At 41.1% G+C, this 26,452-nt stretch overlaps 1 protein-coding gene across 1 annotated transcript in view; it reads left to right on the top strand.

Annotated features, from left to right (window-relative positions):
- Positions 1 to 26,452, top strand: part of LOC117453978 (ecto-NOX disulfide-thiol exchanger 2-like) — a 212,663-nt gene that overhangs the window by 171,819 nt on the left and 14,392 nt on the right. Inside the window, exons 9-10 of the mRNA XM_034093029.2 lie at positions 10,892 to 11,079; positions 16,560 to 16,700. Of these exons, the coding sequence (XP_033948920.1) occupies positions 10,892 to 11,079; positions 16,560 to 16,700 (329 nt within the window). The remainder of the gene's footprint in view (positions 1 to 10,891; positions 11,080 to 16,559; positions 16,701 to 26,452) is intronic.

The following is a 26,452-nucleotide window of genomic DNA, read 5'->3' as shown; positions in this document are numbered from 1 at the left end:
CACGGTCGTATGATGAAACCTTCCACTGCTGCTAGTTTCTCCCCTGCCTTTGTTAAATTAACACAGTCTGATACTATGTCCGCTGACTCCATGGACACTGAGCTATTAACCTCAGCCTTTCTCTCTTCCTGCACTGGAGCTCTTGACATTGTTGCTCCCCTGAAACTCATGCGCCCCAAAGTTAAATCTGAACCCTGGCTCAATGACGTCACTCGTGCTGCCAGGCGTGAGTGCCGGCAGGCTGAGCGCAGGTGGAAGAAGGACAAGCTTCATGTAACTCGTGACATTTTGAAAGAGAGTTGGGGAAAGTATCAGAGCACTGTAAAAGCTGAAAAGATGAGTTACTTTTCTGATGTTATTTCTAGTAATTTAAACAAACCTCGTGTTCTTTTTAAAATAATCGATGCTATGTTAAACTCTCCTTTATCCACTTGTATTGATGCTTCAACTGAGATGTGTGAACAATTCCTCTGCTACTTTATAGACAAGATCTCCACTATTAGAGCCAGTATCTCACCACCCTCTTTTGACCCCTCCATTGACCTCACATGCACTGCTGTCTTCCAGCAGTTTGAACCTGTGTCGTTGTCATCTCTCAGTGACATTGTTGCTAAATTAAAACCCTCATCTTGTCCCACAGACCCAGTCCCTGGACACTATTGGACCTAATGTCCATAACATTATAAATAGCAGCCTAGAGTCCGGTTCTGTGCCAGATTATTTCAAACAAGCGGTTGTGGCACCCCTGATAAAGAAAACTAATCTGGACACTTCTGTCCTCTCTAATTACAGACCCATCTCGAAGCTTCCTTTTATTTCAAAGATATTGGAGAAAACCGTACTCTTACAGCTGCAGTCTTTTATACATGCACACAATATTTTCGATATTTTTCAATCCGGTTTTAAAGCGCTTCACAGTACTGAGTCTGCCCTTCTAAGAGTGTTCAATGACCTCCTGGTCACGACAGACTCTGGTGACTCTGCCATCCTTATGCTCTTAGACCTCACAGCTGCTTTTGATACGATTGACCACTCCATCCTTATCTCTCGTCTAGAGCACTGTGTGGGTATCAGGGGCGCTGCCTTAGAGTGGTTCAGGTCCTATCTGTCCAAGAGATCTTTCTCTGTTACGCTTGGTGACTTTACATCCTCTTCTGCCCCCTTATCCTGTGGAGTTCCCCAAGGTTCTATTTTGGGGCCTATTTTATTTTCCTTATACCTTCTCCCCCTTGGACTGATTTTTAGAAAATATGGCGTCTCCTACCACCTTTATGCGGACGACTCCCAATTATATCTACCCCTAAGAAAAAACACTAGCTCTCTGATGCCCCTGGTTGACTGTCTTAATGACATAAAGGCCTGGATGGCGCTAAACTTTTTAAATATAAATGAGAGCAAAACGGAGGTAATTGTGTTTGGACCAAATGGTGATGTCCCTTCCATTGACCTGGGTTCCCTGCAACAGTATGCAAAACCCATGGTCACAAATCTGGGTGTCAAAATCGACAGTGCTTTTAAATTAGATAAACAGATAAACTCTGTGGTTAAATCCAGTTTTTATCACTTGAGGCTCCTGTCCAAAATCAAACCAGTTTTATCCTTTTTAAACTTTGAGCGTGTAATTCATGCCTTTGTTTCAACTCGTTTAGATTATTGTAATGCACTTTATGCCGGCCTAAATAAGACTTCGCTAGCCCGCCTGCAGCTGGTACAAAACGCTGCGGCGCGGCTGCTCACAGGAACCCGCAAGTTTGACCATATCACACCAGTTCTGGCTTCGCTCCACTGGCTTCCTGTCCATTTTAGAGTCCATTTTAAGATTTTATTGTTTGTTTTTAAATCTCTTAATGGGCTGGCCCCAGAGTACATTTCCGACCTCTTACAGGTGTACACCCCCTCAAGGGCTTTGAGGTCGGCTTTGAGGTCGGCTGATCAGCTGCGGCTGATAGTCCCAAAAACAAAGAAAAAGACCAGGGGAGACCGAGCGTTCTCATCGGTAGCCCCCAGGCTCTGGAACGACCTGCCCCCTCATGTTAAATTGTCGCCCACTCTTGAAGCTTTTAAGTCCCGCCTAAAAACCCACCTATTTTCCCTCGCTTACCAGTCAGTCTGAGCTGAGCTATGTCATACCTATTTGTATGCTTTCACTGTCTGTCCATGGCCTTTATGTGCCTTGTTTTTATTCTTATGTGTGCTTTTTTATCTATTCGTGTAATATTATATTTTATTATAATGTTATGTTCATTGTGAAGCACTTTGGCAAACCCTCTGTTTTTAAACTGTGCTATACAAATAAAGTGGATTGGATTGGATTGGATTTGTTCATAATATTCGTTCATTCCATCCATTGTTGGCTGTTTTTCTTGAGTGTCCAGAATGTTGAATACAGAGATTTTAGCATCAGTAGCTTCTAACTGGGATTGCAGCTCCAAAGTTTCCTTTCTTTTCCTTAGTTGCTCCCTTCTTCTATCTAGCTCCTGCTCCTCCTCCTCCACAGCATGCCTGGTCCTTAATGAAGTTAATTTTGCCATTAGCGCAGCTTTCTCTGCTTCTGCACAGATGCGAGCAGATGAACTTGATGAACGTTCACTTCTTTGTTCAATTCTTTGAGATGTTTTGGAGACTCCAGACACACTTTCTCAAAGAGAATCCTCCTTTCCTGTTGCACACTCAGACAGCCATCTTGTCACAAAAATAATAAACTTGTCAATGCTAGTCAATTTTGATTGAAACCAAGCTTCACTTTCACGTTTTTTCTTCTTCCTCGTTTAAAAGTATGTGATATGACAAGTGTAAGTCTTTAAAACTTTCCGTCAAAGCATTGTATTTGACCATATTCTCCTGCACTTCCTCTGCATTCATGCGGTCCTCCGTTAGTTCCTTAATAATGTTGCTTCTGCGCGTAAGATGTCCCAATCTGGCTTGTCTGGATAAACGCAGGCTTGAAACATCATCCCCTTCCACTTGGGTTTCAGTTTGACTCAGATTGGCCACAGCTGCTCCAATCAGTTCCTTTTCATTAATTTTGCTGATTATTTTTCACTTTTGTATCAGCATTTATGAATCGGCACACTTTAGAAAGTTATTTTCAAATAGTTCAATGCCGTAGTGTGTCTGCTTGCGCCGTTCATTAATTATATTACACAGCGGATATCCAAATTAAATAATGTCCAACAAAGTCACTCCAATAGTGCTCCTTAATTAAGATATATGTCTTCCTTAACGGAATAGTTCCAATCCATCCAGTTTTTTCCACAATTTGTACACCTTTGAGACTTCTGAACTTTATTCACACCTGTGGCATTTCCTGGTTCGCGCAGTCTCCATTGTTCCTTTGTCTGGATGCCGCTGCTCCTTCACAAACTTTTCCTCCGGTTTTTCATCCAAAAGCAAGTTTTTAGACTGTTGTAGTGATTTGTTTTTTGTCCTTTGTTTGTGGCTCACTCGTGGGGCTGACCGACGAATAGACGCTTGTAGTTTGAGAGAAAAAATATAAATGTCCAGATGCGATTGAAAAGTAAGATTCCCAAAAAAGGCAAAAATAAATAAACGTTTTTAAACAAACTATTTGTCATATAAACTGATATTTCAATGTTAAAGGCAGAAGAACCAAGCTGTGACGCTCCCAACCAGCAAGGTCTAAAAACTGTTTGCTTCAGTCAGCCACACCATTAGGCTGCAGCACCTCTCCTTTTATGCTGCAGCATCTCGACCTGCAGAGTAACGCACTCAAATAATAAATAAATAATATACACCACAGAATCTGAAGTATTAAAGTAACATGTTATAGCAGAAAGTTGTAGATTAGCGCAAATGGTCTTTTCTTCCACTTGACTTGTTAATAATCAGAAGGTGGTTTTTTTGGCTATTTGTGAGTAGGTAAGGTACAGTACAGCCTGTGATTTCTGCCTTGATTTCTGCCTTGAATGATTACCCGTAGAAAGTCATTTTGGGCTTTCAAGGGCAGAACTCAGTAGGTTGTCTGTAAGAGTTTTCTGTATGATCTAGAAAGCTGTTTTATTCTTTCATGTTATGAGTACTAAATTGCCACCACATTTTGGAGTAGTTGGTTTAAACAGATTTGTGTGTTGAAGATGCTTAGGGGGAATGTGTGTGCGTTAAAGGGGAACGAGTGTGCGTTCTGTCATGACTCCAAAGCATTGTTGTGGGACTGCCTGAGGGCAGAGACACACACAAACACACACACACACACACACACACACACACACACACACACACACACACACACACACACACACACACACATACACTGTAAGGAGAGGGGGCGAAACAGATGGAGTTAACAACTGCTGACTCATTGCCTAGGGCAGTGACCACCAACTGGCGGCCCGCGGGCCACATCCGGCCCGCCAGACATTCTCATCCGGCCCGCACGACGGGGGTGGCGTTGGCGGAGTGGTTACTGCGTTCGCCCCCCACCCATTTCTTTGTTTACAACGTCTCGTGAGTAAGGTGCAGTACCGGAGTCCAACAGAGAGGCAGCAGCTGCGGGACAGTAGACTGCGTACTGTGAAACCTTCCCTCCCCTGAAGAAGAAGTGATCTTTTGTTGTGAAGAGTATGGTTAATGCGCTCTGCACCACAGCAGTAGCCCCGCTGCGACAGAGTCCAACAGAGAGGCTGGAGCTGCGGGACAGTAGCCTAGAAGCAGGGTTGGGTTGTAACGGAATACATAACAGCGTTACGTAATCAGAATACAAAAATCAAGTAGGCTAACTGTATTCAGCTGGCGTTACATTTAAAAAACGAGTAATCTGATTACAGTTACTTTCGTAAACCTGAAGTGAATACATTTTGGAATACTTATTGGAATTATTGGTGGAAAAGCTTCCTCACAAAATGTAATATTCATTACCGGCAGAACTGTGTGCACACTGCACAGCGCTGCAGCTTGTCTGTGAGCGAGAGAGAGATGCAGCGTGTCTGTGAGGCCCCGCCCCCGCACGCAGATGAGAGAGAGATCTCTTTTAAAATATATTGAAAGTTAGAAACGGAGATGATTAGATAAAATGTGCAAGATAACGTTTATGTATCATTTCTTTATTGTCGAAATGATGACATTTCATAACGGGATGAAATCAAAGTGAATGGCCTGCTGCTGCTGAAGGCATGGGGCAAGAGACTGGAAAAAGTCTTAAAAGTTATTACATCGTTTCAGATAATAAATAATAATGATAATTCATTCTATTTAGGGCCTTTCAAAGCACCCAAGGACACCTTACAATTCATAACATATTCCAAGGAAAGGTTTTAAGACAGTACAAAGAATGCAGTCCGGGTGATGTTTTTTATGTGGGGTGCAGATGAGAGAGCTGTCCAGAATGACACCAAGATGTTGTGTTTGAGTTCTTGATAAGCCATTACAACAGTAAAATAAGTGTCTCCTGTGCACCAAAACATACCCATCTGTTATGGAAAAAGAAAGTATTCCAAAAGTAATCTGAATACTATTTATAAAATTCTGGGCTATATAAAAATCGCTGGCCATGGACAAATGTAGTTGGTGATCCCTGGCCTAGGGTCTCGCCCAGAAGTGAAACTGTCCAATGGAGAACAGCCAACTCACTGGCTTGCTCGCCCAGAAGTGAAATCGCCAATAACAAATAGCTAGGGAGGAGCAACCGACACAACTCCTCCCACAGAATGTGTTTACATACTGTAACATTCTTACAGTCAGCGCTCTTTTCCTGACTGGCTGTCGTGGTACGTATATCACACGGTGGTAGGAATTGAGCCCGGAGCACTTGGTACTGTTGCAGAGTGTTCTGTATTGTGTATTGTTATTTTCTACCATTAAAACTGATTATTGTTTAACTCTTATCCTGGTGCTTTGAGTTCCTTCTTTTATAATTTGACTAGCTCATCAGTCATCAAGGGACGCGCGGAGCAGAGGTGAACCTTCCACCACCATCTCAGGTTATACTCTAAAAAGATAAGATACTATAATCTAAGGAAATGGCTCCTACACTGTTGTTATTCTCCAAATGTGTTGTGTACAGTTTGTGTGTGCCTAGTGCCTACATTATATTCGCAGCACACACATGGGAAATTGGCTTGAATCTGGGCGAACTGTTGGCTGTCCTTGGGTACGAAGTTAGGACCTTATAATCAATAATATCCTCATTCTTTTTCTGACTCACTGAGGAAAAAACATACATTTGCCTGGCAGCTAGGGTCTCCAAATCTATTTTTATATTAGCTTAAAGGTGGGGTAGGTCATTTTGGAGAAACCGGCTCGAGATCGCTAAAATTCGAAAATACACAGCCGGAAAAAATCTGCCACTTCCTTACAGAGCTCCTCCTCCAACACACACGAACGCGCACATGACCAATGAGGGCACGAGATAAGTTTGTGCCCCGATGGAAGGCTGACAGGCAGGTAGGCCATCCAGTCATTTTAGCCGGACCTGTTAAAATGATTGGTCGTGCTTTTTACAGCGCTACGGCTTCCACAGATGACATTTTTGTATGTATTTATTGTCAAAGCATTTAATTTATTCATTGCTATCAGATGTTAAGAGCATTCCATGGAATACAACAAAAAGTGTTAAATAAATTACATTCCCCAAATGACATGTTCATTTAATCATGTTTCCACACTTAACTTATATACAGTACCATAGTCCTTTCAAAGTATTTGTCAACACACAAACACTTATATATGACATATATATATATTTTCAATTATTTTTGTTGAGTTTTCTTTAACGGGGTACAACCACCCAACCTCCCTTCCCCCTACCCCATGTTGATAATAGACACTGTGACATGGTGACGTGATTTATGTCAGACAGGTGAAATTGAGCACAATTCAGAATATTGTTACTTACTAATTTACATAATTATTTCAGCACCCTTCTGGATGAAATATTAGAAATCTTATTATTGGGTGTCTTCCTGATTTGACTAGCAGTCAATGCAACAGCAGGCCTATATTGACAATCATTTTAATAATAAAAGGGAATGTGATTGATGTTCATCTCTCTCTACACTATATAAAGGAATAAGGTATTTAATTGTATTTGTCACACTTTAGTTTTATTGCAATGCTGAAAAGAAGGAGCCTTATTCACACCCTCAGGAGACCTGCTGATTATAGAGCTGTGTTAAAACATTAGAAAAATCACAATAGTTAAACCCTTAATATATAAACAAAGCATACAATAACATACTAATCTATAGAACAACAAAACCGCAGTTTGACTCGAAGTCAAGTAAAAGCAATCAAGACACAAATGAAAATAAGTGTATTTTGTTTGCTACAGATGGACATCAGGACAGCATAAAGCGTTCAAGCTACCCTTATGGATAAATAGATTATGAGAAAGACTGTGTTGTCACAAGGCAGCTGATTTGATTTAGGCAGCAGGTGGTAAGCTCAGACTCGAGCTGATATATAAGTGTTGATTTTAACTGTAGCTCCAGACAAAAGCTTTAAGGCACCAGTTAAATCCACCAGGACTCCTTATGGGACAGTCAAACAGCTTTAGAACCCTCTATGTTTTAATAATGTCACATCTCCCCTCTCTCCTTAATGGCTGACCTTCACCCTGCCTGGCTGTTCTGGAATAAACACTTCTTAAGCTGACTCGATGGACCACATACCAAGCAAGCTATTTCTTTCTGAGCAAAACTGGCCCTAATCTCCATCATGTCCGTGTGTATTGACCATAGTGTTAGGGCATAATTTGCTTAGGTATTCAACCTTTGACACAGTTCATAATTGTCTCCTTTCACTGTCTCTTTTCCAATGGCATAGGTCTACAGCCTCGGGTATTGCTGCAATCTCTCTTAAGGAGGGGCAGCTTGGGCGCATTGTTGAGGCTATGACAGAGCACAAGCCGTCATGAGATAGTTTATTGTTCAGGGACGTAGGCTCCCTGGCACACATTCTTTTCTATGGACAACAGCTAGTTAGATTCAGGGTCCATATTTGTTTAGTCTCGCTGATGAGGATTGTTGATTATTTCACTCGGAACTAGTTAAAACCTCAAATTGCAGAAGAGTTCTTCAGAATTGGTTTGGCAACCGCTGTGACCCCTCGTGGCGGCATCAAATGCCTTGTCAATTCTCCGGCCGTAACTCCATAATAAACCATCAGTGTTTGCCATCAAAGTTTCTGTTCTCTCCATGTCTCTCGGAGTCCTGTCTCCATTGCTTCAGAATTTTCCATCACACATAGGATGCATAAAAGAAATGGACAAATAATCGGAACAACAACCATGGCTTTGTGGCCCACAGTATCGAAGTCTCGTGGTTGGCATTTTGGCTGTTGCCATCTTGTTGTTTTGCATACGAGAGGGTAATACAAAGTACAAACTAAATACTGAAAAGACATTTTTAAACGACCAATATGTTCCAATTAACTTTCATGATCTGAAAACACTTTGTCCCAGACAACAGCATGGTACTGACCTGTCAATCACAAGGTATCCTAGCCCTTAAGCATACCCTGCTTTGTCGTGTATCTTTACTCTAAATTGGGACTCAAATTAAGCGTAATGTTACAAGTATTGAAGAAGACTTGAAACATGCAACAGTAAACTCAGCGGGGATTTTTTTTTACTGAGGTAATAAATCAACAGAGAAGTTAGGTAATGTTATTATAGACTTGTATACAACAGGACTGTTTTGCAGCCTTAGGAGTTCAACAGGATTGTTTAAAATGAGACATAAGTTAGTTTACATTGAATTAAGTTAATGGATACGGTCACTAAGGCAACATGCATCTTGAAATAGATATTATAAGATTGCCTCAAGCAGACTTTTTTTTAATAGGTTAGGTTAGAAATAATTGAGGGTTAAATTATTAAAATGCGACCCTGGCCTTTAGATAGAACAACTTAACCGTGAAATTAATGTAATAAATGTCTTGTTCACATTGTATGAGCCAACCCTTATTTTATTGTAGGACATTCCTTTTGGAGATCACACCATATTATATTTCAAAGCTTCTAGTAAGTGTACTACAAATCTGATTTGGGGCATTCAGCAAAATATTAGCAGTGCATTTCAGAACAATAAACGTCCTTTTTTCTGTTTCAGTCATACTACGGTCAATTGGAATCACATCTCTTCAGGAAAGTTATTGTGAAAAAAAGAATAGGAAAAATGAAAACCTATTGAAGTCAAAAGCCTATTAAAAGATAAAAGGCATTTTCCATTTTTCAAAAGGAATTGTATTTTAGGGCCTTCATGGGAACACAATTTCTCAAACACTCTCATACCCAGCATTTTGTTCACAAATATAAAAGGGGGAGAGTCATTCTTTGTAGAAAAGTCTCTTGAGGGTTTCTCTACACTTTTCCTGTTATTAAGACACAATTCATTTTTCTGCAGCATTTTGTGCTCATGCAATTGTCTCTACACAAGGTTACAAAATAAAGACATGATAATGTTTTTAACTTTAATTGTTAGGGATTAATGTTGTCTTTACTTAAGACATTTAACCTTATTTTGTGTGTTGACATGAACGACCATCCCTGCTTCTTATCTCCCGTAAGGAATGTGTTGATGCGATCGTACGTTGATAATAGGTTTTACAGCTTGACCTACAGGGCATAGGGAGGCTTTTTACGAGGGTGAGAACGCTGTTTTCTAAGCTCCAGAGATGGGAGAGATATCTCGTCCACAGATGTTTACGCCTCCCCGAATATGCTGATTAACTCTCTGTAAACTGGTTAAAAGGTCTACCAAGATGCGAGGCTGATCAGAATTGACATGACAACCCACCCGTGCAGTCAGAACCTTTTGCTGCTGTGACTTGTGATATGAATTCTCCGGCCGTTTGACTTGTAATAAACTACCAGTGTTTGACATCAAAGCTCTCCTCGTGTCTCTCCGAGTCCTGACTCTCCATTGCTGCAGAAGTTTCCCTTACAGATATGTGTAATCCTTACATTTAATCAACACCAGTGGAAAAAATATATCTTTTTGTAGTAGTTATTTTACTAGTAAATTAACACTAGAACCGCCAAGGGATTAATTTTGAAGTTGAAATTATGAAGAGGAACAAATTAAATGATTTGAAAATTATATCTATGTCGGTGCTGATGCTGTTGGCGGTTCTAGTGTTAACAGACATTTAAATTAAATGTGTCATGGCAAATGCCATATATGATTTTCTTACCTGGAATTCTGCCTTTTTGAACAGACTTGTTGATTGGGTCCTAGCTATATTGTCTGCAGTGTTAGGGTTAATATTGATCTAAAATTGGGGTGGTGTTGGCGAAGTCGATAAGGACTTGGCTTGGTAACTGGAAGGTCACCAGTTCAAGTCCCGGCAAGACCAAGTGCTACCGAGGTGTCCCTGAGCAAGGCACCGTTCCCTACACTGCTCCCTGGGCGCCGTTCAAAATGGCAGCACACTGCTCCTAAAACTAGGATGGGTCAAATGCAGAGAAACAATTTCCCCACGTGGATTAATAAAGTATATCAAATATGATTGTCATCAGTCTAAATTAGATTTCAAATGATTAACTGTGTATGTAATGAAGATCATAGTGTGGGTTGAATCCATTTTCATAACCACTGCGGAAACTGGGCTTATTCATCAGAATTGTGTATGGCTTGACTTGCTTGACCTGAGCAATGCCTTGACTTGACTTGCTTGACTCTCATCATAGTGACTTGGGACTTGCTTGATACTTGTAGGTCAAGACTTGAGACTTGCTCATGACTTGCACATGTAGGACTTACTCCCACCTCTGACTATTCACAAATGTATACCTAGAGCTTGTTGGTTCAAAAATATCTTTTAAATAATCAAGAAATTGGAAAACAATATAGTTTGGCATTAAGACAGAAACTAGACAGATTCAAATTATTTCCTGATTTAATAGTGTGTGTTTGTGTCCCGTGTGATTCTGCAGGTGTTTCCCAAGCGGAAGCCTTGAAGGAGGAGAATGACTCTCTGCGCTGCCAGCTGGACGCCTACAGGAACGAGGTGGAGCTGCTCAAACAGGAACAAGGCAAGAACCAACCAATGATCAGCGAGGAGGACAACACACGCTCTCAGCAGCTCAGCTTCCTGCAGCAGGCTCTGCAGGGCATGCAGAAGGTACTTTCATACAGAAGCATACTAAAGATGGCTCATACATTAGGAAGGACACTTTTACTAAATTATTATAACTACTAAACATCATGCAAATCTAACTCAGATTTTGTCGCGTATTTAGTACATTATATCATCTCACTGGCTGTATCCTTTGAACAGATGACTTGAGTCAGTAGTTTTTACACATGCATTATTTTAAAATGAGCAATATATTATTGAGTAATATGATTCCAAATAGAATACATGCATCTAAATCAAAATTAATGCATCCCTAACGTTTTTGTTTAAAAAAATATCCACCCGATCAATCAATCCAGTATTTTGTATAATATATACCGTACATAGTATAATCAAGTTTTTTTTCCCTCCGAAACAATCAACAAATATCATTTGTTTCCTGTATATCATTTTCTCTTTGAGAATTTCCATGCTACCAGAATAATAAGAAATCACTTAGCTGTTGCACTTGATTCAGAACACTCTTGAAACATGTTTGTAAAAGGTCCTGGCCTAATCATACTTCGAAATGATTCCATTATCAGCTAAAGAAGACGTTGGACAAAAGCCCCATTTTAGTCATGCAGGAAGTTTGTTGGCATTCTGTCGTTCCAATCAGCATGATTACCATCTTCTTGCTGTTAAAGCAGCTTCAATCTTTGCATTCCTGTGCCCTGTGCGATATTGTAAAAATCATAGCAAGTGGATTGATTTACTGATTTTTTTTTGTGTAAATGGCAGCTTTGGCTTATCACAGCTATTAGTAATCAGGGATTCAAGAAATGATCAGACTTTACAGCCCCAGGTCATCTACAGGGCTGAAAAAGTGTTTCAGTTCACTGTAAAACAAGTATTAAAGCAGTTGAAATTAAGACCTTTACGCTTTTCGCCCAGCAGCCGGAGGGATATACAGTATTTGTACTGGATAAATCTATTTTCACTGATAAAGTATATATTAGAGTAACCCTCATGTTTTCAAGATAAAAAAAATAATGTTTCTTTTGCAGGGAACGTTGGTCAAACTAGATTTTAAACATCTCAGGGTTCAGGGCTTTGGTTTCAAAAGGCAATGACATGATTAACATAAGAATACCCGCTCGCAGGGGGGGCCAACAGGGGCCAGTCCCTGACTTCCCTTAAAAAAAAAGGTTAGAATATTACGATTTATTGGAACTAAATTAAATCAGACACCCGGATGTAAAGTCGAGATTAAACTGTTCATAACTTTATATAAAAGTAAATACTGTTTTTGTTTTTTATTTAAATTGTCCCTTAAATGCACTAAAGCAAATACCTTTACAAAAACAAATACAAATTACTTTATTTTATGTTTATTTCACACAATTACTTTATGCTTTTTAACCCACTTTTATTGTGCCCCTCTCATGAAATAACTAGCCCCAGCCTGGCCCCCTCCAGTCAAATTGGCCTAGAACCGCCACGGGCCACTCTGTGTTCCTATATATGTTCTATATTTGTTGTGCCGAAGCTATACACCTGGCTTTGCTGCTTCCAGGTGTATTTAAAGGCCCTGCACATCAGAGGTCCCGTTAACCGAATATTTTCCGTCTAAGACAGATTTTTTTTAACAATGACGAAAAAATCTGAAAGCAGTCCGTCATTTTGACAGATTAGAACAAACTCAGAACAGCGCCAAATCTTCCCCGCAGCAAGGCTACGGTGTTATGCATGCCCGCCAGAAAGGACATTATATCGGTTCCAAACCGTACTTTGCCGTACAAATCATTGAAATATCTGCGAGATTTTGCTTTACGCTGTGCGCGCTCCCACAAGGTGCATGCATAACACGCCGATAACATGGCATAACACTGCTGCACACCCACACAGGAGTTTTCACTCTGTCTGAGTAGACCTCTGCGATAGGAATGCTGGGAAATATGAGTTCACTATGCCATGTACCAATTAGAATGATAAAGACATTAATTGTCCCGTCCAAACAGATGCATCATCCTAACGATTGTGTCTTCTCGCCCACACAGTGCTGATAGTCTGAGCCCTGATCAGTTACATTCAGTGAGAGCACCTGAGTGGGTGGACGATGACTGTGTAGGAGCTTTGAGGCATGCAATGTTGTAGTTATTACATCCTTCAGGATTCAGGATTTAAGATATGTTTAAACCCACAATTGTACCCTTGCAAACTATTGCTTTTTTATCATGAAATATTTAATATCCCTTCATTATACACTGTTGTTTGAACAAAACCATTTCAATAAGGTGCCATGGGGTCATCGTGGTAGGTGTTTGGGAGATGGCAGACTAAACAGTGAATATATTATCAGATGAATTGCTAATGAGTATTATTTCAGTGCTCGTGTTAATGCATTTTTCCTCAGTAGGTGATTTATTTTATTTTCATTTTTTACATTTTAAGATTGAATACCTACTCCCTACTTTTAATTAAGCCTACAATAAGTAGTTATAATAATCATTAAAGAATGGCTTCTCAGCTGCAGTAAATTCAATATGTACAACCACACAACAACTTGTGTAACCAGAGGCCTGTACTACGAAGCAGGATTTTCGCTTAGCCGGCTAACTTCAGGGAAAACTCGGGTTTTCCGGTCCTACAGCGCTGGTTCTCTTTTTAGTGGGCTAGATCTCCATGGTAACTTATGCTGTGCGGCTAACCTGCCCCGGAGCAGGTTAGGTTGCAGGCTAAGAGATCAACTCAGTGAAAGCACTGCCTGCTGACCAATCAGAGCTCAGTGTGCGGAGTTTAAAGCGATCAAGTCATATTACAGGAGAAAGGAAATACAGAAAAACTGCCGTCACAGGAAAGACGGCCGGCAAAAATCACCGACTGTGTCAACGTGAACATTAATAGAATATCACCTCCATCTTCAGAGCAATCTGACTATTATAACATTAGCTTTAAGAAAGCTTACTTAAATATCGGCCACAACATAAGTAACCGGATCAGAGTACATTAAGTACAGTCCGCGGCATATCACTTCATAATGTATCATATATCTCCTTATCTGAGTCAGCTGAGCCGTATCTGGCCGTGCAGCACTCACAGTGTCACATACTGTATGCAGAAGTATTATTTTAAGCAACACATAAGTTGACGAAACACTCGAGACAAATGTAATTGAAGTCAGATCGTGTCTTAGACGGGGCAGTGATATCATAAACCTGTTAATGTATGCATTCAAACACTTTTTCTGTTACCAGCTGTATTCACCTTGCAGGTGCAGCTATGTGGCTTTGATCCTGGATAAAGTGTTTAAGTCATGGATGTTTAAAGTTTAACTTCTTCATATGTCTAATATTATAGTTGACTTTTCATTCAGGAAGTATGACGCTGCGCTGTCAGTGCGCTTCTCCATGTTTGTGATTGGTCGAATGCTCCAGATACCACCCCTTTCATGTGAACGCGCACCTAACTAGATAGGACACGGCTGGCTTGAGCGATCCACTTGATAACCCGCGTCGTAGTACAGTTTAGCGAGAGCGCGTATGTTTTGGATTAGGCCAACCGGCTAACTCAAACATATCCAGGTTAGGTTGAACCAGCTTCGTAGTACAGGCCTATGATCAATCAATAATATGTATGTTATGTTTAGTAATGTCTTAACTGTAGTTACATTTGGAGAAAAGGACACCATCAAATACAACATTTGCATTATTTTCTTACATTAACACTTGTGCCACAGATACTAATCCAATATGTGGTAGCTGCAGGCATGTGTTTATTGTGGGGATAGGATATAATGTATTGTTGTTTTGTTGAACAATATAATTGGACATTTGTACAGAAAGCACATCCTTAAAATGGCTTGATTAAAGAAAACATATTGTTCTGTGTCCTCAGGACCAGCTTTGAGAACCTCAGCTGTAGGCTATGTTAAATAGAATATTAGCCTCAGGAACATAAAGTAATCCACTTGAAATAATAACATTTCTTCAGGCGGCTATCCACTTTTTCTGATCACCTGCTGTGTTGTCAAATAGCCCCAGCTTGCATGTACTCTGTCTTTAATAAAACAATATCGTAATATTGTAAATATTGTTTTTAAGGGAGAGGAGCATTTCCCCACTTCTGTCTCATTTGACAAAGTGTATTTTAATCACCTTTATGAAATGTGTCTCCAGCACGCATATGAAAACATCAGTAGATAATCTGAGCACTTCTCTTCTGTATAATAGATGTTCTTTCAAAGGCCAGTGAAATATATCCAGCAGGATAGAATTGAATTGATAACCCTTACCGTTGAAATCTTAAGTCTGCGAGAGCCCTTTGCTACATATGACAATACATACAGGTATATGCAAGTATATAGCACTATGATTGACTACAGTTTTTCCAGTGTTACTCATTCTCACTAAGTACATTTTTATTTAGAAAATAGCCTCCGGTCTGATATATCATTTACATCTGACTCTGAACTACAATCTGTTTAAATCTAAATAGGTTTTCTGATTTGTTACATCAATTTGTAGGCCTTGTATTTACATCAGGAAATTGTTTATTGTTTGTTGTTACTTGCATTATGTCTGCATCACTATAGAAAATTGGATAAATAGTTTGGCGTGTTAGACAACATCTGATGCCAGCTTCCATTTGTCAGTCTCAAATATCTGCTTTACACATTACATTTACACCTTCCTGAGATTCAATCATGTGTTGTTACAGTACTTGCACATGCTAAGTGTAGTATGTTATTTTACCTGCTTCCTTCCAAAACAGATTGAATGCCAGACTTTAAAGGTGATCAGATTCGGTCAATTACATATTTCATGTTTCTGCTTTTTAGCTTGTCATCCTGTTAACTAGACTAGTATGAACAGTAATATAGCCTGTTTAAATTAGCCAAATAAAACTACACAGTACGTCAGTAATCATTTCTACTGAGACTGTTCAAAATTACTTTAAACTTGTTCCTACACTGGGGTTTTTGAAAATGCATCAGTGTATGAGTTGGGCATACAGTATATAAACTTTCTTTGCTTTCACCTTCCTCATGTCATCAGTTTTTTCACTGGACAACCATTTTATTGCCAGATATAATTTCCATTTTTCCCCCTCCCACCTGTCTATGTTTCTACACTGCAGTGTGTGTTTACCAACAACTAAAAATGATTCAGACAAAATGCAGGTAATGACTATGCACCATGTCAAAGTATTACAGTGTAATTTGATCATTGCCATTGTCTTGACAACATAATAAAAACACATATTTGAGTGCTTTTTATAAGTGAGGTCCCTGATATGCAGGTGAGCTCATTATGTACAGGACAGGTCTGTGTCCAGACCAGTGCTCGCTCACCTCAACTGACACACCAAGGTAACTGATGCATTATTCAGCACAACATTGAAAAAAGAAGCTGATGAATGAGTTTTTGTTTTGTTTCTTTTTAAGTTAAGGTTGGGACCCTGCATCACAGGAAATGATTATCCCTCTGTCAAAGATCAGCCTGGAGAAACAGTAACAACTGACCCATCTTCTGCTTTGTGTTTAGCAACTGATGAGGATGAGAGACGAGCTGAAGGAGCGAGAGGCAGAGCTACAGAAGAGTATCGAAGAAAAACAACAACTCAAGAACCAAATCCATGACCTCAAGTCAGGACTGCACAACCTGCATCCTACACACACATCACAGGTCAGAGGAAAACACACACACACACACACACACACACACACACACACACACACACACACACACACACACACACACACACACACACACACACACCATGTATACATCACTTCAGGGGACATTACATTGACTTACATGCATTTCCTGGAGACTTATCCTAACCTTAACCATAACCAACACATGCCTAACCCTAACCCTAATCCTAAACCTAACCCTAATCCTAAACCTAACCAAGTCTTCACCCTAAAATTAATGATCCCCCTCATGGGGACCTCCAATTTGTCCCCATAAGGGAAGCCAGTCCCCACACGTGACTATGTAAACAGATTTAGGTCCCCACAAGTATAGTAATGCTAGACCACACACACGCACACACACACACACACGCACACGCACACACCCACACACACACACACACACACACACACACACACACATGCTAAGTCAAAGTGTTCATGTTGTTGTCTAAATGGTAATAATCAATCTTTGTTTAACAAGCTTCATTTCTGGTCTATTTAGAAAGAAAAACGACATAATTGGTCTCGGTGCATGACAAATATTGTATATTAAGGAAGTTATTCAACACACCATTGGCTTCATTTAAGTGAATATTTCTGTGCATTTAAAGGTGGGGTAGGTAAGTTTCAGAAACCGGCTCGAGTGCACTAAAATTTGAAAGTACACAGCCTAAAAGAATCCGCCCCTTCCTTCAGACTTCCTTACAGAGCACCTCCTCCAACACACATGAACGCGCACATGACGTCAGCAGACTGGTGAAAGTGGCCATCTGTTGCTGGCGAGTCATTGAAGTACTGCTGCAATGCACGCCCAATGAGGGCACGCCCAATGAGGGCACGAGATACATTTGTGCGTGCACGAGATGGAAGGCTGACAGACAGGGCGGCCCGGCTAAACGGATTGGTTGTACTTTTTACAGTATTACGGCTTCCACAGATGAAATTTTTTTATGGATCTTTTGTCAAAGCACTTAAGATATTAATTGCTATCGGGATGTTAAGAGCATTCCATGGAATATAACAAAAAGTGTATCTCGAGCCGGTTTCTGAAACTTACCTACCCCACCTTTAAGTGGTGTCTGATGATGAATCAATCGGAACATAAGATACAAGATGGACATTTTCCCTAAAGGATCTGATAACAAGTAATCAAGACCTTTGAACATATGACAACATCAAAATCATGTCAAAGCTTGCATATGGAGATAGTCCTTAAGATTTCAGTCAGAGTTAACTTTTTGTTTTATGAAAGTAATCAGTCGATTTCTCCTGTCCTGCCATGCCCTTCATCTTGATTTGTAGACTCTGCACTATCTGCTGCTTCACGATAAAAGCAACACGATGTTTCGCCAGTTGAATGCTTTTAATGTGAACTTGAGAGCAGGAGAAAAAAATGGTTTGCATTAGCAGGAACTCAATACAGCTCTTCCAGTTTGTAGAAAAGAAAAGAAACAGTAAACTGAGATGCTAGTATCGAGCATTTACAATAAATGAAATAATGCGGTTATAGTAGGCTTTATCCAGTTAGCTGATTTCTTAAATGTCATGTAAACGAATAACCTAATGGTTAGCATAACTTGAAAAGGGATCAGCGAAACTTCATTAGTTGAACTTAATGTTTCCAAGACATTGCTGTATCTCTGCTATGTATACATGTAACCACATTTTGTATTCGCCTTTTACTAGAGTGCATATGGATAGCAAAATACTCCAGATGGGTTGAACAGCAGCTGGATGAAAGGAGAGATCCCTTACAGAGCATTGATTTGTTTTCCATTTGAAAGAAAATCATATATCTGGCTCAAAATGAAAGAAAATAAACTAGCCTGCACCAGTCAAAAAAAATCTCTTCCACAGTTATGTAAGAAAGCCACCTATTAAACTAACGTCAGGTGACAAATATTATTCCTAACCTAATTACATGCTGCATCATTCCCTATTAATCACATGTGTGTAAATGCAATTTAAATCTTGTTTGAGAAGGACATAACACGACACTAACAATAGAAACTGCTATATAGAGACAGTGTTAATGCATTCACTATTACTAAATATGTCCAATGTTCAACATGATAGCAATTTGAAAATGAAATGCTAAAAGTATTGAATCTAAGAATTCTTAATATTTCTAAATTAAAACTTTTGCTGGTTTTGAAATGTCTTTCCCAGCTTCAGACTCAAATCCTGATACAGCCTAAACGTGTTACCCATGTAGAAGAAGGTGGTTTAGGGCGCATGAAATCCTTGAATGAACTTGTACACCTAAGGGAGATTTATTTTACAGTATGTAATTCTGAAGCGGAGAATGTTTGCACATCTTGGGAAATTACCCTGTGAAGGATCATTGCCGTTCCTGTAATGTTGATGTTGCATCATAACATAGCAAAGGATGGAGGAAAGGCAAACCAGAAGGTAACTGACTAACTGTTTCTACCACGTTGTAGATGCTTATATAGGGAATATAATCAAGGTGCCCTTGACTGAGCAATGCTAATACGGCTGCTAATGAGACAAGTTGAAATGCTTGTTGAAGCCGTTTCTGGCTGTGTAAGGACTGTCCTTGAATTTTAGGGCAGACAAAAGCTGTGTAGAGACCAAACTCTTAACCCTACAGTAAAGGAATTACTGAAATTCACTGCTTTTCTACTCTGTCAGAGCCAACACATTTTTTAAATCACTCCAAAGAAGTCATTTATATTGCTGGACATACAACAAAGTCCTATTCGGGGGGAAGTGTGCTCCTCTTGTGTCTTCATCTCTTGCTGGCCTGTTTTGTCTCGGCACAGTAAGAAGGAAGAGGGCAGACATGAGATTGCGTTTCAAGTTCAATGAGCTATGTAATTGGATAATTATAATACTAAAATGGCACTGTCAAGTGGTGCTGGATGACTCTGGTGGCTCGCTGTCGGCTCTAAGGTCATCTTTTTGATTCACAGAGCTGCTCAAGTTAGTTTGCTGTGAGCTGATGGAAAGTTGCTCATCAGATATTCACAACTATTTACAAACAGCCACTACATCTGCCACTTCTGGATGTATCTCCAGTTGTGTTCAGAACTGATGCGGCTCCTCTGGAGGAGCAGTATTTTTGTCTAGGAAGGAATAAAGAGATGGGTCTTTGAAGCTTTATTACTTTAGCTTGTTGTGGCTGACACTGGAAGGTGAGCCTTATCAGAGTTTAAAGGCTGCCTACCACCCTCTGCTGGATTGCTCTTTTTCAGGATCCAAGTAATGTTTCCGTAACGCTTTATTTTATGTCTCCTAATTAATATGAAGAATAAATTGATAAATACTTATTTATTATTGTTATTGTTGTATTTTCAATTGAATTAATTTAATTCACAAACAGTTAAAAAACAAGTATAATTGAAAGACAAAAAGGAGATGTGTGAAATGGGACACCCCCACAAAACTATCTGAAGATTAAGACACTAAAAATAAATGAATTTTAAATATATCTTAATAACTTATCTAGAGTTTATGTATATTAACTGAAATCCCCATAACATTTACCAAAAACCCTAAAACTGAACTAATACCTTAACTACTAAGTGGTTCCAATACATTTATTCTCTTAGTCAAAGTTGTTTATCCAATCCAATCCAACTTTATGTATATAGCACTTTAAAACCTTCAGACCAAAGTGCTGTACAGAGAGATAAGCTCACACAACATAATATAAATACATTTAAAATACAAGATACAACACAAAACAAACCAGAATAAACGTAATAATTAAAAAATAAATAACAGCCATATAATAAAAACAATAGACCACTGAAAGCAAATAAAAGCAACAATCTACTTGTTTCTGAATGCTAAGGAGAAGAGGTGGTAGATAGTAGTAGGTAAGTAGGTTAGCTATAAAAACACATATTAGACAAAGGGAAAACATTTGTTCAAATTGAATGCAATTCAGAGTAGAGTCAACTGTTTAAAAGTCCTCTTTTTCACAATAATTAGGACCATAATTATATCGTGTGACTGTCCTCTGGCTTGTTTATTTGTTTGTGTTAGTTATTTTCCTTTTATTCATTTTGTGAGAACTTTATGCTATTCATTCAAATCGATGCATTATTAATTTGCCCTCACACGGCATCTCCCACTTTTATCATGGCTTTAGAGCCAGGCTGTAACAATAATAACTGGATGAACCGATAACATAAAGAGTTATTTACAAGGCTGTGTATGTCAGTTACCATGTAGATTAGACCACTTCTGTGTAATGGACTGCAGTTTACAAGAAAAGGTGGTTTTCTCCAGGGATAATAAAAACATTTCTTTTAGATTCCCTAGTTGTCCCCTTTTATCTCTGCATATAGGTATTGCTGTATAGTAGCAGACATGTTCTGGTGAAAATACCACAGTCCTCTATTTGGACTCAAGCTGATTTAACATTGTTTCAAACAGTTCTGCAGGCTTCATTATTCTTTATATGGTGTAGAATTTCAACTTTCCAAGAACCCGTTGTCAGTGAGAGACTGTCGAATAAAAACATGTGCAGCGCTGGTCAGCAGAGACAAGAGCAAGATGTTGTTCTTCTGCTGGAGATTGTCTCTGCTTCATCACGCTCCCCTACCTCTCGTTTCCCAGCATGTAAAAGAGAACCTGGACTACACATGCACACCACTCACTCCCACCATGCAACACTGCGTCAGCCTCCAACACTACCAAAACACAAGGATAAGCCCAGTGACTGTAGCCACAACACACACTCCTACTTTCCCTTTAAATGTGGCACTAAGAAGGTTAAAGTATTTGCATTCTCTTGATCCGTCTCAGTTTTAGGAAAGGTCAGGATTTGCCTAACAAGGACGATGACTTTGAAGTGTAAATGTGGAGTCTCAAGCCACTAACGAGTAGCAAGCTTGGAGTTAGTACTCATAATTAAAGCCTAAATAATTAAATAGCAGGGCCGATTAGGGACAATACAAAAACATGTAAGATGTCTGCTGTCATTTCAAAACAGTACTGATATTGTTTAGGATGTCAGTCAGAGAGAACCAAAGAGGTATACTTACATATCTTAAAATGATAATGTATTTATTTAGAATGTGAAAACAATGTGGAAGCTTTTAGTTATCACTTTACAGAGAATTATGAGCTGGATCTGATCATCCTCTCAGCTTTACGGAGCTTCATAGTGAGTTTCAGCTCATTGTTTAGTTGCTCAACCCAGCACTTTACTTTACTGTTTTGGTTCACTCTTGTGCGGTTTTTGGCTGCGACAGACAGCTATTTGTTTTGGAGAAAAAGCTCTTAAAACCCACTCTCCACTACCCGCTTGGCACCAAACACTAGACGGGCACATTAGAGATCAGCTGGAAAACATAATGGAGCATTGAGCTTGAAAAAGCACCCTATTTACCTCAGGAGTTAGTACAGACCAAATACATAGCTAAGTGAAGATTGAATGACATTCATCAGGTAGACAGAATGAATGATTATGTTTCTCCATAACTGCTGCATGTGTAAATAACCAAACTTTGCTAATAGGGGACAATATGTCAATGATGTCTTCACAACGTTTTTGTCTACACTCAAGTGACCAAAAAACGTGGTTATGCAGCCAAAATGAATCACATCAAATAAATACTTACCAAAATGTTCTCGCTATTAAAAAAAGTAACTCTAACTACATAAACCTTCTCTGATTCTCGTTGTTGTTAAAAAGCATTACATCAATGTCTTGACCTTTCTCATCATCTAATGTAGGAACATTTCCGCATATCATTCACATCAGTCACTGTCCATCCATCCATCTTCTCCCGCTTATCCGTGGTCGGGTCGCGGGGGTAGCAGTTCCAGCAGAGAGCCCCAAACTTTCTTTTCCCTGGCGACATCAACCAGCTCTGACTGGGGGATCCCAAGGCGCTCCCAGGCCAGCGAAGAGATATAATCCCTCCACCTGGTCCTAGGTCTACCCCTTGGTCTCTTCCCAGCTGGACGTGCCTGGAACACCTCCCTAGGGAGGCGCCCAGGTGGCATCCTAACTAGGTGCCCGAACCACCTCAACTGGCTTCTTTCGACGCGAAGGAGGAGCGGCTCAACTCCGAGTCCCTCCCTGATGACCGAACTTCTCACCTTATCTCTAAGGGAGACACCAGCCACCCGGCGGAGGAAACCCATCTCGGCCGCTTGTATCCGCGATCTCGTTCTTTCGGTCATGACCCATCCTTCATGACCATAGGTGAGGGTAGGAACGAAAATGGCCCGGTAGACAGAGAGCTTTGCCTTCCGGCTCAGCTCCCTTTTCGTCACAACGGTGCGGTAAAGCGACTGCAATACCGCTCCCGCTGCTCCGATTCTCCGGCCCATCTCACGCTCCATTGATCCCTCACTCGAGAACAAGACCCCGAGATACTTGAACTCCTTCACTTGGGGTAAGGACTCATTCCCTACTTGGAGTGGACAGTCCATCGGTTTCCTGCTGAGAACCATGGCCTCAGATTTGGAGGTGCTGATCCTCATCCCAGCCGCTTCACACTCGGTTGCGAACCGATCCAGTGAGTGCTGAAGGTCGCAGACCGATGAAGCCATCAGAACCACATCATCTGCAAAAAGCAGTGGTGCAATCCTTAGTCCACCGAACTGCAGACCCCCCCCCCCACGACTACGCCTCGAAATCCGATCCATGTATATTACAAACAGGATTGGTGACAAAGCGCAGCCCTGGCGGAGGCCAACCCTCACCGGAAATGGGTCCGACTTACTGCCGAGGACCCGGACACAGCTCTCGCTTTGGGAGTACAGAGATTGGATGGCCCTGAGTAGAGACCCCCTCACCCCATACTCCCGCAGCACCTCCCACAGTAACTCCCTGGGAACCCGGTCATACGCCTTCTCCAAGTCTACAAAACACATGTAGACCGGATAAGCGTACTCCCAGGCCCCCTCCAGGATCCTTGCGAGAGTAAAAAGCTGATCCGTCGTTCCACGACCAGGACGGAATCCGCATTGTTCCTCCTCAATCTGAGGTTCGACAATCGGCCTGACCCTCCTTTCGAGTACCTTGGAGTAAACTTTCCCGGGGAGGCTGAGTAGTGTGATGCCTCTGTAATTGGCACACACCCTCTGATCCCCCTTTTTGAAAAGGGGGACCACCACCCCGGTCTGCCACTCCTTCGGTACCGTTTCCGACTTCCACGCAACGTTGATGAGACGTGTCAACCATGACAGTCCCTCAACACCCAGAGCCTTCAGCATTTCCGGGCGGATCTCATCCACCCCCGGGGCTTTGCCACTGTGGAGTTGTTTGACGACCTCAGTGACCTCCCCCCGGGAGATTGGCGTTGATCCCCCGTAATACTCCAGCTCTGCCTCTAACATAGAGGGCGGAGTTGTCGGGTTCAGGAGTTCCTCAAAGTGTTCCTTCCAACGTCCCAACACTCCATCAGTTGAGGTCAACAACGTCCCATCCTTACTGTACACAGCTTGGATGGTTCCCTGCTTCCCCCTCCTGAGGTGTCGGACAGTTTTCCAGAACAACTTTGGTGCCGCCCGAAAGTCCTTCTCCATGTCTTCTCCGAACTTCTCCCACACCCGCTGCTTTGCCTCGGCCACGGATGAGGCTGCTGCACTTCGGGCCTGTCGGTACCTTGCAACTGCTTCGGGAGTCCCCCGGGATAACAAATCCCTGAAGGCCTCCTTCTTCAGTCGGACGGCTTCCCTGACCACCGGTGTCCACCAGGAGGTTCGAGGGTTACCGCCCCTTGAGGCACCTAAGACCTTGAGACCACAGCTCCCCACCGCGGCTTCGGCAATAGAGGCTTTGAACACCGACCACTCTGGTTCAATGTCCCCAACCTCCACAGGAATGCCCGAAAAGCTCCGCCGGAGGTGTGAGTTGAAGGCCTCCTGAACTTGGGCCTCCTCCAGACGTTCCCAGTTCACCCGAACTACACGTTTGGGCTTACCAGGTCAGTCACTGTAGGAAAATGAAATTGGTTGAAGCAGTATACGTATAAGAATGCAATAAAGAACAATACAAAAGGATTGGCAAGGATTTAATAAAGGAGGCCAGTTTTTATTTAGATTTGTAGGTTTATTCACTGAAAACTCTTGCTTATATTATTCTATCTGGTGGAGGATAATATAATTAAAACATTTCCCTCTTGGCATACAGTAGGTGGAGAATTCATAAACATATACAGTGGGGCAAAAAAGTATTTTGTCAGCCACCAGTTGTGCAAGTTCTCCCACTTAAAAAGATGAGAGATGCCTGTAAATAATGGGGGGAAAGAATCCAGGAAATCACATTGTAGGATTTTTAATGAATGAATTGGTAAATTCCTCGGTAAAATAAGTATTTGGTCACCTACAAACAAACAAGATGTCTGGCTCTCACAGACCTGTAACTTCTTCTTTAAGAGCCTCCTCTGTCCTCCACTTGTTAACTGTATTAATGGCACCTGTTTGAACTCGTTATCAGTATAAAAGACACCTGTCCACAACCTCAAACAGTCACACTCCAAACTCCACTATGGCCAAGACCAAAGAGCTGTCAAAGGACACCAGAAACAAAATTGTAGACCTGCACCAGGCTGGGAAGACTGAATCTGCAACAGGTAAGCAGCTTGGTGTGAAGAAATCAACTGTGGGAGCAATTATTAGAAAATGGAAGACATACAAGACCACTGATAATCTCCCTCGATCTGGGGCTGCACGCAAGATCTCACCCCGTGGGGTCAAAATGATCACAAGAACGGTGAGCAAAAATCCCAGAACCACACGGGGGGACCTAGTCAATTACCTGCTGGGACCAAAGTAACAAAGGCTACCATCAGTAACACACTACGCCGCCAGGGACTCAAATCCTGCAGTGCCAGGCGTGTCCCCCTGCTTAAGCCAGTACATGTCCAGGGCAGGCCCGTCTGAAGTTTACTAGAGAGCATTTAGATGATCCAGAAGAGGATTGGGAGAATGTCATATGGTCAGATGAAACCAAAATAGAACTTTTTGGTAAAAACTCAACTAGACGTGTTTTGAGGAGAAAGAATGCTGAGTTGCATCCAAAGAACACCATACCTACTGTGAAACATGGGGGTGGAAACATCATGCTTTGGGGCTGTTTTTCTGCAAAGGGACCAGGACGACTGATCCGTGTAAAGGAAACAATGAATGGGGCCATGTATCGTGAGATTTTGAGTGACAACCTCCTTCCATCAGCAAGGTCATTGAAGATGAAACGTGGCTGGGTCTTTCAGCATGACAATGATCCCAAACACACCGCCCGGGCAACGAAGGAGTGGCTTCGTAAGAAGCATTTCAAGGTCCTGGAGTGGCCTAGCCAGTCTCCAGATCTCAACCCCATAGAAAATCTTTGGAGGGAGTTGAAAGTCCGTGTTGCCCAGCGACAGCCCCAAAACATCACTGCTCTAGAGGAGATCTGCATGGAGGAATGGGCCAAAAATACCAGCAACAGTGTGTGAAAACCTTATGAAGACTTACAGAAAACGTTTGACCTCTGTCATTGCCAACAAAGGGTATATAACAAAGTATTGAGATGAACTTTTGTTATTGACCAAATACTTATTTTCCACCATAATTTGCAAATAAATTCTTTAAAAATCAGACAATGTGATTTTCTGGATTCTTTCCCCCCATTCTGTCTCTCATAGTTGAGGTATACCTAGGATGAAAATTACAGGCCTCTCTCATCTTTTTAAGTGGGAGAACTTGCACAATTGGTGGCTGACTAAATACTTTTTTGCCCCACTGTATACACTAAGACACTAAGAC

The sequence above is a fragment of the Pseudochaenichthys georgianus genome, chromosome 10 (genome assembly GCF_902827115.2).
Source record: "Pseudochaenichthys georgianus chromosome 10, fPseGeo1.2, whole genome shotgun sequence".
Lineage (NCBI taxonomy): Eukaryota > Metazoa > Chordata > Actinopteri > Perciformes > Channichthyidae > Pseudochaenichthys > Pseudochaenichthys georgianus.
This window is presented reverse-complemented; position numbering and strand designations above follow the sequence as displayed.